General features: G+C 41.0%; 1 protein-coding gene and 1 long non-coding RNA gene across 12 annotated transcripts in view; one reads left to right on the forward strand and one right to left on the reverse strand.

The window, feature by feature from the left end:
- Positions 1–778: 778 nt before the first annotated feature.
- CIITA (class II major histocompatibility complex transactivator) overlaps positions 779–12,805 on the reverse strand; it is a 36,691-nt gene continuing 24,664 nt past the window's right edge. For 9 of the 11 annotated variants that reach the window (XM_072023926.1, XM_027469344.3, XM_021277534.4 and 6 more), the window contains 7 exons: positions 12,566–12,646; positions 10,456–10,548; positions 7,431–7,514; positions 6,564–6,647; positions 5,244–5,327; positions 4,471–4,564; positions 779–2,949 (listed from right to left, as the gene is read on the reverse strand). In XM_072023926.1, coding sequence (XP_071880027.1) covers positions 4,492–4,564; positions 5,244–5,327; positions 6,564–6,647; positions 7,431–7,514; positions 10,456–10,548; positions 12,566–12,646 — 499 coding nt within the window. In that variant the 3' untranslated portion in view covers positions 779–2,949; positions 4,471–4,491. The other 2 variants (XM_038187093.2, XM_072023927.1) reach the window with 2 other exon arrangements.
- On the forward strand, positions 3,501–6,780 carry LOC113845274 (uncharacterized). The gene is made up of 3 exons (XR_005269587.2): positions 3,501–4,289; positions 4,479–4,566; positions 5,656–6,780. It is a non-coding gene; the product is annotated as an uncharacterized lncRNA (long non-coding RNA).

Here is a 12,805-nt window from a genome sequence, read left to right on the forward strand (position 1 = left end):
CAAAGATGAAGACTTCTGATTTCTTTAGACATTTTAGCGATAGGGAAAAAATACTTCAATTGAAAGTAGATCTGACTACCATCGTAACATAAGGCTTATATTTTAGTAAGGCTTCACAGATAACAAAAAGAATATGGGCATAAAGAGACAAGATAAGCATTCTTCTCATCCTAAGGGGGGGATATGGTTTAGTGGGGACTGTTAGTGTTAGGTCAGAGGTTGGACTCGATGATCTTGAGGTCTCTTCCAACCTAGAAATTCTGTGATTCTGTGATTCTGTAAAAGGAGATTTTAGAACACTGATTTGATCAGAGTAGCTTTTTTAGGGTAGCCAGTGAATTCAGTCTTCTACACACAAGGCACTCAATTGATAAAAGCATTTTCCATGAGTTTTGTGCCACAATAGTATCCACCCAGACTTTGAACCTTGATTAATTTAAAAACTTGTAACTACAAAAAGCCTGAAATAATTAAAACAACTTTTTTTGCTGTTATTAGTAGGCAGCTTCAGTCAGAAGTTTTATGTCTTCTAGTTTGGACGAACAGCCTGCCAGTTGGTCATGCAAGATCCCACTGCCTGTTAGGAAAGCATTATTTCTCCATTTCAGACCACTGAACTGGTAGGTGCCAGCAGGACCAAGCTAACTCCCGTGCATATTCCCTGCCTTTAACAGGGAATGCAGGAGCTCTTCACGTGTTACTATGTTCAGAAGCCAGCAGTGTTTTCCCAGTGCTTCAGAGAAAAAAATCAAAATAATTTTCAATAACTACTGCACGCTACTGTAAAAAGAAATACTTTTATTAATACTTTTTTTAAAATCATGTATAAAAAAAAAAATAACACAACCAAAACACTGCATCAGAATTTACAATATGTACACTATAAGCACGCATCTCCCACTAAGAGAACAGTAGAATACCCAACACCATTTTAGCAGTCTAGACAGTTGCCTATGTAAGGTTAGCGTATTCTTAGATTCAGTCACAGTGAAGCCTAGATGCAGAGTATATCCCTACAGGTGCATTTGTCATTCAAAGGTTAGCTAGAGGAAGCTGAGACAAGGGCTCACCATAGCTCTGCATGGCTGGAGCATCATAAGCTGATGGGAATGTCACACTGAATTTAGTTCAAACTACTTCCCATTCAAGCAGCTGTAAAGAGGGGGAATATGAATGAGATTTTTCCACAGCTCTGGCTAGAATTTGAAGACCCAAGCAAGTAGTGAAGAAGAATGCCATTTCCTAGTTACAATCACATTCTCCGTAGTGTTTTTCACCTTACTCTCTTGTACTATTGCTTCCACGTACTAGGTCTGGTTCCTGGCTATTCAGATCAGCAGAAATCATTTGTAATTTTGAACTGTTTAAATTGTTGTTTGTTTTTTTTTGAACCACATCATAACATCTGGAGTTGAGAGATTTTCATTTGCAAAGGTCCTTGGTCAGCATTGTCAGTGCTTTCTAGCTAAAGAAACTTCAAGGATGTAGTTGAGCTAATGGTGAGGTAGCAAAATGAAGTACAGAAGCCTCCCTTCCTTATCTGTAGCATATTGAATACTTCTAGCTTTTACTTTCCAGCTGATTTCCTGTCTCCAGACAGCATTTGGACATGGAACAGAGTGAAAGTCCTGACAAATGCCTCTGCACGATTATAAATTCTTTTCATGCTCACAGAGCTGAAGTACAAAAAAAGAAGGAAGGAAAAAAAAAAAAAAAAGAGGAAACAATTGTTTTGCTATTGCAGTCAGCAGGGCTGGTGTACAGCCCACATAACACTGATGCCTGCAGAATGGATACGTTAGCACTTTGAAATATGCCACTTCCTATTATTGCCTAATTCTTCAGATTCTTCAAATTCTGTAAAAGCAGGCCACAACAACAACACAAAGTAGTGATATCTCTTTCAAGCAGATGTATGTACATTTACTTGCCACCTGTAGGTGAGAGACTAAATCTCAGTTCATGTATATGAGTGAGAAAAGTTCATTTCAGAAGTTTAACTTGTGTTTTCAGTTCCTCAGTTTCATGCATATATACTTTAGTTGACATACTATACAACATAGAATCTCTTCTCTTCTCTTAATATCTCACACAAAGTGAAATTCTTTTACTCCTTAAAATTTAAAAAAGCTTTTAAAGTTCTCATTTGTGACAGAGTAAAAACCTGAGGATTTTTGTGCAGAGCTGAAGTTATTTATGTATGTTTGTCTTTCTGCTACATCATCAAAAAATCCCTGATATTTTTCTAGTTTAAATTCATTTTTCTTTTTTTTTTTTTCTTAATCTTTTTGAAGAAATCTGTAACAAGACAGTTATTTGATTAAAAATACCTTTCTTAAGACAGCATCACAATTAGCATCAAGAAATGAGCCACTTCTAGATTTGCAACGATAATATTACAATTTCAGACTGGTCATTCCTACTTATGCTTCAGACCCTAATAGTTCAATTTAATCCAGATTTGCAGGTGAAAACTGTAACATTGAGCTTTAGTAGCCTGAAATCAAAAAGAACTTAATTGCAGTTATCATTGGCACCATGAAACAATTAGATTTGGTCTGTTGTTACTTCAGATGTTGCATGTACAGCAGCTTGCAGCATACACTTCAATGAAGCGATGATGGAATTTTATACTACCAATAAGCTGGTGACTCCTGTTCACCTTTAATGGTGAGCAATATCCAGATGTCCTTTTCTTCTGTGAAACTTGATGTTACTTAACTGTTCATCACTTCAATGGAAGCACAACCAAGTTTTTAAAAAGCATATAAAATGACCTTTTAAAAACTTGAACTCCATCATTCACTCACTTCAAGCATCACCCAGAAGCTTAAATGGGACATTTTTCATTTTGCCACTATTATGAAAATCAGCATTTAATTCCTGATTCATAAAGCAGCAAGAAGATGGGAAAACATAGACGAGACCTTCCCTTCTCCTTTTTGTTACCTGTGAAACAATAAGAACAGAATATCAGATCTGCTTAATCACCATTAAAATCACCAAACCCACATATAAATTATGTGCTCTGAAAAAACATGGCAGTGGCTGGTAGATGATGGATGTTTCCAGCTGGAAGACTGGATCCAGACTCCCTGCTGCTACCAGTCCTCAGTGCTAATGAAGACAAAGGTTTCCTCACCTGCTCAGATGCTACACTATTGCGGCAACCTGTGCCACAGAAATGCATAGGAGATATGAGAGAATAGTTGCAGAGGAAGGTGTGAAGGATTAGAGAAAACTTTGCATTTACGAGGCTTCCCAGCATTGTTGTTAACCCTAATGTCTTCTCACCTAAGTAGGTATGATTATTCAACATGACAAAGAGTTAGTACTTCATTGTGCTGTCAGCTATTAAGAATCACTACAGATTTTTCCTGCCGCCATATAAAGCAAGTCTGTGATGCTGGTATGGTACCAACTCTTCCAAAACCTGTAGCCTGATCAGAGCTATAAAAACAGCTAAACCTACATATGGTGATCAGTGCACTGAGAGCAAGAGTCATGCAAAACTTTGGCTCCCTGCATAGCTTCAGGAGCCATTGGCAACTGCAGCCTCTCCCAGGGCCATTCAAAACCACAGCTCAAGCAGCCTGGAAATCATTCTGCAATCTGTTTTTGCCTATCTGAAAGAAAGCCAGAAGGCCTCTGGTGTCTGACTTAACTTCTTATTCCTTACATAGATTGTTTCACTGATGCATCCTGAAATTCTTTTTTTTTCAGCAGCAAGAGGAAGCACATGGCAGAAAGCTGGGAGGAGAAATCCTGTACTTAATTTCCTGTAACTGCCTCTGCAGCTCCGTCAGCTCAGCAGCGTCAAGGCAGTAAAATCCTTGTGACCATCAGCAAAGTGTTTTCTACAGATGTAACTATTTCAAGGATCCTTGAGACTGCGCAGGCAGAATCAGTGAAGTGAAAGTGGCTGCCTGTGGGCAGACTGCACAAAAAGGACTGACAACAAGGAATGCAGGGACCAACGGTTTGCTCTGGGTACAGTCTAGGCACAGCTTCATAGGGAGGCAAAACAGGTGTGGAGGATTAAACACAGGAAAAGTGAAATGACTGACTAAAAATCAGTACAAAACAATCTCTGAGGAGTACAGAACTCATCTATTAAACATGAGAATAACAGTTATTTAGTTTTGACCAACAGAAAAGAGCAGATTAGCAGGCCAGCTGCTAGTCACTGAACTGGGCTGAACCAGGAGTAGCTGATAAGGTTCATTAATTCTTGCCCACTCAGCCCTTGCAGTCTGCTAGCACTGGTGTTGGGGAAATGGGAGATTGAGGTGAGTGGCCGAAAGGAAATTTGTTGCAATATTGATCTATGCCAGTCACTGGCAGCATCTCTTTATGTAACCATGTAGGCATTTATGCTGTTCCTGTGCCTGGTGCCAGTGAGACCTATCAGAATCAACAGCTGCCACAAAAACAAATCTTGTTATCTCAAGGAGCCAGAATTTATGTTACCTTTACAGGATACAACTGAACCTACACACTGATCCTCGAGTCCAGCTGCTGAAGGTGTTCAAGAACTCCATAAGGAATTGTAGGATTCCATATCCTGTAAGTGCATGTTAAGAAAGGAAAGGTTTTAAGACATATAATTTATTTCACATGTTTGGGGTGTTTTGTTTTTGTGTTTTTTGGTGGCAGTGATTTTTTGTTGTTGTTGTTTTGTTTTTGCTTTTAAGTTGCCTTTCCATTTTGAACATCATTCTATTCTACAGAAGTATTTAAGCAATGGAACAAATGAAAATTCATTTTAATTTAAAAGAAAGCAGTCCACTCCCCCATACTCTAGCTGACTCTGGTTGCAGGACACACTACAGTCCTGCCTCCCTAACTATTCTTTACTTTCCCTTCAAACTCCCTTCCCCTCAATATGTACTGGCAGCTTCAGTCTATTTAACCTGTAATGATGGCTGTTAATTGTTTATCCCTCAAATACAAGTCCTGCAGCACAGAGATCATTACAGTTGGAAGAAGACGTGATGGAAGGCTCAGTGTAAACTGTGCTTAAAGCAATACAAGCTTGCTTGCCTGGAGCAATGGAAAATTAATACTGCTGAAACCAGAGATGACATTTTTAACATTTGTGTGACTGCTTTCATATTTTGGTGATTACTTTTTTGTGCCTCATATAAATCTGTCAAATACAGAAGACAGCTTTAGCATGAGTTCGAATTCAATTTGCAGATCTATTTGATATATCTTAGATGTGTATGTATAAAGAAACTTACAACAAGTTTTTTATATGGGGGCATTTTCGTAGGCTGTCAGTCAGCTGTTGGGCTCCAACACCAGTTATTTTGTTATACTGAACACTGAGGGGAGTAAAAAAACCTTGTTAATTCAGATCAGATCAAATACCAGTGCAAACATTTCTTTCAAAAGCAGAAATAATATAGGGGATTATCTGTGTATAGAGGGGAAAGAAAAAGTAAAAAGAAAATAGATCCATGATTAAAAAATAAATTAAAAAAAATCAAAAGGACAAACTGGGACTCCATTAAGTTAGGTTACTCCATCTGTTTCCTTATTCTATGTACCTAAGGTCTTTCTCCATCTCCCCATGACCATATTCTCCCAACTAAAACCAAATTTTCCTCTCCATCCAGTGACTGCTTATCCGATTTTTTTTCTCACCTCCAGATTGATTCATCCTACAGCACTCGGATGTCATGGAGCTAAAGTTTCCCCTTTTTCCCGCTGAGCCAACAAGTTATATATACTCATCAGAAGGCATTAAAGATGGACAGGGATGTTCCTCCTCAGTTAGCAAGTTTTGCATCTATGAAACTCTTTCCCTGTTCTGCATCTTCCAGGTATTTTAAGAAAACATTGGCCAGTTTGTAACTGCCTCCTTGAGCTGCTGCCCTTGGGGCTCCAGGTGACATGAGCAACAGCCCAGCCACTAACTGGCTTCCTGACAGAGTGTCTGTCCATGAGATTGGCTAGAGAATGAGCAAGGAATGAAATACATCCAACTTTGAGTTCCAGACCCAGCTGAGGGGCAAAGCTACACCCAATGGTGGTAGAAGTGTGTAGATTTCCAGACTCCTGCCACACATGTCCTTCATCAGTGGCTGGCTATGTTACCAAGTACCTAGAAAACTATGAAGTCATGTCCTTTGCCATAGCCTATAACGGTTCCAAAGAATCTACAGTGAATTGTTCCTTAAACCCTTCCAACCACTGACTATCTAGACTCCACCTAAGTGCCTTTGCCCTTCGCACAAGACTGGGAATAATGCACAGCTTTCCTGTATGGAGAGGCAACAACAAGACAAGCCTTCAGCATTTACTAAAAACAGATCAACCTTCTCAAGAATTTTCTGCCATTGCAATCTAAGTTTTCAGGCAGATATGGATCAGGGGTCACCTCAATCTTTCCACAACTTTTCTGTCTCAACGAATGTCAGCTTCAAAGCCCAACATAACCACGCAGATTTTTTTTCCCTGCAAATTTTGTCTCCTCTACCCTCAGCGTGGAAGATCTGAATGTTCAGTATCCAAGCAAATAAGCTCTCCTGATCCATTTCAAAAGATTTCATACTCACTCTAGCACTCTTAAAGATGCCATCGCATGAAGAACTTTTGCAAGATTTTCTGCTCCAAAATCACAAATGTTATTATTGTACAAGCTGCAGACAACAAAACCAGTATAGTTACAATCAAATAATGAACAATGTAAACAGATTATATATTAGATCACGAAATTCTGGATATCATTGGTACATCTTAACTTCCAATTTTCCTTATCTAATTGCAGCTAATCATTTCATGTTTCTAAACAGTTTCATGGTTTCTATATCAAGCAAGGCAAATAGCTTTTTTCAGCTTACACAGCTACAGCAAAAATAGGTCTAGGATTCTTAATGAATACTAAGAACATTCCTGACTACATCAGAGAAAATTAATAATCTGCAAGAAAATGAGGCTCAAATCTTTGGTGCACTGCATTCAAAAGTTTTCAATGTGAGCAAATTATCCAAGAAGTGCACACCACAGTTTTTTGTATTCCCCCTGAGACACTTCATTCAGGCCTATGCCAGAGACATAAATGAAGCGAAATGGGCCATTTGTCCCTTACCAGCAAGTATGCGCTACCTCACTGATGGCTTAGCAAGCTCTGCATACATGTAAGCTTGCAATGGATCATGTTCTTGTGTGTGAATTTGTAAAGGGCATTATTAAGCACTAGGTATTATGAATTAGATTTTAAAATCAGTATGTTCATTGTTATATTCCTGAGATATGCTTCTGTATGACTACACTGGGTCATATGTTTATCTTCTCCTTTCAGGCTTTGTAGTCAAAACTTGGCTATTGCAAGTTGTGTGCACATGGATTCTGTTTCCAGTGATTTCTGACAGAGACAGTAAGGTGTGTTATGTAAAACAACTGAACAGGACACAACCACTTACCTTAGTGTTGTTAATGAAGATAAGGCAGGAAGAGTTGTAGCTAGTTTCTCTGCACCCACATCTGTTATCTTATTCTGTGATAAGCTACAGTAGATGAGATGGCTTTGTTAGCTGAGCACATTTATTCTAATTGATTAATATATGGAGCAAATTGATTTTAGATGTTGTCCCGAACAACAAAGGTGATGCTACAATACAGTGTGATAAGGCCTAGAGTTACCATTAACCCAAGACCTTTCCTCAGGATTTAAGATAATACAGTTTCAAGAGTCTTTCCTTACAAAAAAGATTAAATTTGGCACATTTCTGCAAAAAATTGAGAGCAGTAACTGGTACTTCTCAGTCAAAAAGAAAAGCAGGAAAAAAGAAAGAAAAACAAATACCCAGAAAAATATTACTTTAAATGGACCCCAGTATCTAGTTCTGTGTGGTAAATAAGACACTGCACACATTTACACTCAGAAGTCTACTGACTTTGAAGGACTATAAGAAGGTAACGAGGCTGTGCAGGGACAAAATTAGAAAGGCCAAAGCTCATCTGGAGCTCAATCTGGCTACTACCATTAAAGACAACCAAAAATCTTTTTATAAATACATCAACACAAAACGGAGGACTAAGGAGAATCTCCATCCTTTACTGGATGCGGGGGGAAACTTAGTTACAAGAGATGAGGAAAAGGTGGAGGTGCTTAATGCCTTCTTCGCTTCAGTCTTTAGTGGCAATACCGGTTGTTCTCTGGATACCCAGTACCCTGAGCTGGTGGAAGGGGATGGGGAGCAGGATGTGGCCCTCACTATCCACGAAGAACTGGTTGGTGACCTGCTACGGCACGTGGATGTGCACAAGTCGATGGGGCCAGATGGGGTCCACCCAAGGGTACTGAGAGAACTGGCAGAGGAGCTGGCCAAGCTGCTTACCATCATTTATCAACAGTCCTAGCTATCGGGGGAGGTCCCAGTTGACTGGCAGCTAGCCAACGTGACGCCCATCTACAAGAAGGGCCGGAGGGCAGACCCGGGGAACTACAGGCCTGTCAGTTTGACCTCAGTGCCAAGGAAGCTCATGGAGCAGATTATCCTGAGTGTCATCACGCGGCACTTGCAGGGCAAGCAGGCGATCAGGCCCAGTCAGCACGGGTTTAGGAAAGGCAGATCCTGCTGATTTCCTTCTATGACAAAGTGATGCGCTGGGTGGATGAGGGAAAGGCTGTGGATGTGGTCTACCTTGACTTCAGCAAGGCTTTTGACACCGTTTCCCACAGCATTCTCCTCAAGAAACTGGCTGCTCTGGGCTTGGACTGGTGCACGCTTCGTTGGGTTAAAAAGTGGCTGGATAGCTGGGCCCAAAGAGTCGTGGTAAATGGAGTCAAATCCAGTTGGAGGCCGGTCACTAGTGGCGTCCCCCAGGGCTCGGTGCTGGGGCCGGTCCTCTTTAATATCTTCATCAATGATCTGGACGAGGGCATTGAGTGCAGCCTCAGTAAGTTTGCAGATGACACCAAGTTAGGTGCGTGTGTCGATCTGCTTGAGGGTAGGAAGGCTCTGCAGGAGGATCTGGATAGGCTGCACCGATGGGCTGAGGTCAACTGCATGAAGTTCAATAAGGCCAAGTGCCAGTCCTGCACCTGGGGTGCAATAACCCCAAGCAGAGCTACAGGCTGGGAGATGAGTGGTTGGAAAGCTGCCAGGCAGAGAAGGACCTGGGAGTGATGGTGGACAGTCGGCTGAATATGAGCCAGCAGTGTGCTCAGGTGGCCAAGAAAGCCAACACCATCCTAGCTTGCATAAGAAGCAGTGTGGCCAGCGGGGCTAGGGAAGTGATAGTCCCCCTGTACTCGGCTCTGGTGAGGCCGCACCTTGAGTACTGTGTTCAGTTTTGGGCCCCTCGCTACAAGAAGGACATGGAGGTGCTCGAGCAAGTCCAAAGAAGGGCGACGAAGCTGGTGAGGGGTCTGGAGAACAAGTCTTATGAGGAGCGTCTGAGGGAGCTAGGATTGCTCAGCCTGGAGAAAAGGAGGCTCAGGGGCGACCTTATTGCTCTCTACAGGTACCTTAAAGGAGGCTGTAGTGAGGTGGGGGTTGGTCTGTTCTCCCACGTGCCTGGTGACTGGACAACGGGGAATGGGCTAAAGTTGTGCCTGGGGAGTTTTAGGTTGGATGTTAGGAAGAACTACTTTACCGAAAGGGTTGTTAGACATTGGAACAGGCTGCCCAGGGAAGTGGTGGAGTCACCATCCCTGGAAGTCTTTAAAAGACGTTTAGATGTAGAGCTTAGGGATATGGTTTAGTGGGGACTGTTAGCATTAGGTCAGAGGTTGGACTAGATGATCTTGAGGTCTCTTCCAACCTAGAAATTCTGTGATTCTGTGATCCTGTGACTACAAAACTGGATAGTTTCTAGAGCAGAAAAATGAAAGCTAGGAACATGTGACAGCAAACTACCTTTTCCCACTTTAAAAATCAGATCACTGCTGTTCCTGTAGAGACTCCTGACTGTGAGAGGCTCTGACTGGGGTTGGCTACTCATCCCTCTCCCAGTCCCTCAGTAAAGTCAGAAACAGCAAGGTGAGGTCACCTAGAATCCCTACTTCCACATTACTCCATTTCCTTTTGTTTTCTCCTGCCCTTTGATTTTTGCTGTCCCAAGGATATATCAATATATCTGCCTTGGTCTGGCCTTCATCGTTCTTCCCTGCATTGCGATAACTTTTGAGGCAGCTGTCTGAAACATTTAAATAAATCATATACACCTTGTTCTTTTTTTTTGTTTGTTTTTATTTTTTAAATGGAATGTGCGCTCGCTGTTTTAGGGAAAAAGTCAAATTATTATGCTTGAATGGAAATAAGGAATTGTCATAGGATTAAACTATTTCTCTAATGAATGTACAGATTAAATATGTCCATAGACTAATTATCATGCCCATGGGTTAGTTATGCCCATAGTTGTTAACACACAGTCCCTTAAGCTCTTGGTTTGATATATTTCTTTTAAAAGAATTCCAGAACTGTTAACCTTGAAACTTACTTCAATATTTCCAGTGATCTCAGTGTTGGAAAGACTTCAGATAGACTCTTTGCTCCTTCATCTCCTATGCCATTTTCACTTAGAGCATCAAGGCTGGGTGACAACAAAAAAGAGAGAATTAGCTTCCCTTTTAAACTAAATTTTCATGGTTTGTTCACCTCAGAGACCACTCTGTGTATCTTGAGAAGCTACTTCTCTGCAGTGGCCTCAATCAGCAAGAACCATCACACAAATTCCATTTTCTCTAATAAGCAGCTTTCTGCTTCTCAAATTCATAGCCTAAGAGGTTTTTTTTCACTAGTTGAATGGCTTGACACATTCCCTTTGATATGCAAATGGTAGCACTTAATGCCTCACTTCCACCATACGCTGAAGATTATTAAAGTGTTTATGAAATAGCTGTGTTCCAGCCATGCTGAAATGAGATTTCTTGTGCACACAGAAACACAAAACTGACAAAATCCAGCAGATGTCCTAAATCCCTGCCTAAACATCAACTTTCCCGATAGAAAGCATTAGAAATTAAGTTTTTCCTCATTCAGGTATCCAGATGGAGAGAGTTTTAGGTAGTCACAATTTCAGATACCGAATCCCCTTCCAATCTGATAGACAACACTATTGATACATTGGGCTTGTTCCAATTTCAGAGCACTACTGTTTTCCCAAAATATAAAAAGGCCAGATACAACAGAGAGAAATGGCCAATAGATTGATCCATTGTGACCAAATGCCCTCTTCCCTCTGGTATGATGGCAAAGTATTGGCTATCGCTACAATTGTTTCTAGTGTAAAGCAGTTTAAAATTCAGAAACTTAAAATTCAGCAGCTTAAAATTCAGAAAATCCCCTGCAGTTGCTCCCTCCCCCCTCCCTCTCTGGGATGGGTGAGAGAAATGGGAAAATGAAGCCTGTGGGTTGAGAAAAAGAAAATTTATTAAGACAGGAAAATAACAATAAAATAATAATAATAATAATAATAATAATAATAATAATAATAATAATAATAATAGTACTACTACTACTAATGTGTACGAAACAAGTGATGGACAATGCAATTACTCAACATCCGCTGACTGATGTCCAGCCTATCCCCAAGCAGCCAGTCCCCCCACCCTGGCCAGCCACCCCTCTAAATTGTTTAGCATGACACCAGATGGTATGGAATACCACCTTTGGTCACTTTGGGTCAGCTGTCCTGGGTCTGTCCCCTCCCAGCTCCTGCTGCACCCCTAGCCTGCCCGCTGGCAGGACAGAGCGAGAAGCTGGAAAGTCCTTGGCTTGGTGTAAGCACTGCTCTGCAACAATTAAAGCATCAATGCATTATCAACACTCTTCTCATCCTAATCCAAAACATAGCACCCTACCAGCTACTAGGAGGAAAATTAACCCTGTCCCAATTGAAACCAGGACAGATGGTTTGCCATGCGAGAGAATAAATAGTAACTGGATTTCTTAACAAATTATTTCTAAAGATGCTGCTGGTAAAGGAAGATGCATGTGAAGAATAAAACTAGGTACTAGTTGAGTTTATCTTTTTTTTTAATCTTTATATCTTTTACATGGAACAAATCCACAAAAGCCCAGTCTCATACAAGTGCTACCAGAAGTTGAAGGTGCTGGTTGACACCAGAGGGTGTCAACCAGCACAGGCACACATAGTGAAGCTAACCCCAAAATGCAACACTACTGCTGGTTCAGTAGGAAACCTGTTCTCTCCTGATGCAGACATGAGAGTGAGTCCCTCAGAGACCTCACTACATGGGAGTCTGAGGCTGGAGCCCATTATGGAACTTGTATGAAGAAATCAGAAATCCATGGGCACCCCACGGGGCACTGCATGAAATCTTTCTCACAAGATATTAATCACTGAGTAACACACAAGGAGGTGACCAAAGGGCTGTCAAATGGACCACTATCGGGCATCTTAACAGAGCTGAAGGGCCATAGTTCATATTCTGCAGTTATATTCATTGAATGTTTTTGTTGTTCAGTTTGTTCATTGAAACAAATAGCCTGTTGGAAATACAGTGTTTCTTGGGTACATCAGCTCCTCCACCATTATGGGCTGCTGAGGAGTAGCATTAGCAAGGTTAATCTTTAGCATTACTCACTCTAAATGCTGAAGTGATGGAAATGACGGCAGAATTTCCACAAGTTTTAGAAATCCCTGAAGGCCATATGCTGGACCTAGACTGGAAGAAAATAAACAAATATATAAATGTGCAGCAGTTGTTTCATGCTCAGAAACAGCAAAAGGTATAAATCTGTAAAGTCCTTCCTCTACAGCTTCAGATTCAAGCTAGTTGACATTCCTCAGAAGCATCCATTCCCTACAGTCTGCAGGGAGGACT

Source organism: Anas platyrhynchos, chromosome 15 (genome assembly GCF_047663525.1).
Source record: "Anas platyrhynchos isolate ZD024472 breed Pekin duck chromosome 15, IASCAAS_PekinDuck_T2T, whole genome shotgun sequence".
Taxonomy (NCBI): Eukaryota; Metazoa; Chordata; class Aves; order Anseriformes; family Anatidae; genus Anas; species Anas platyrhynchos.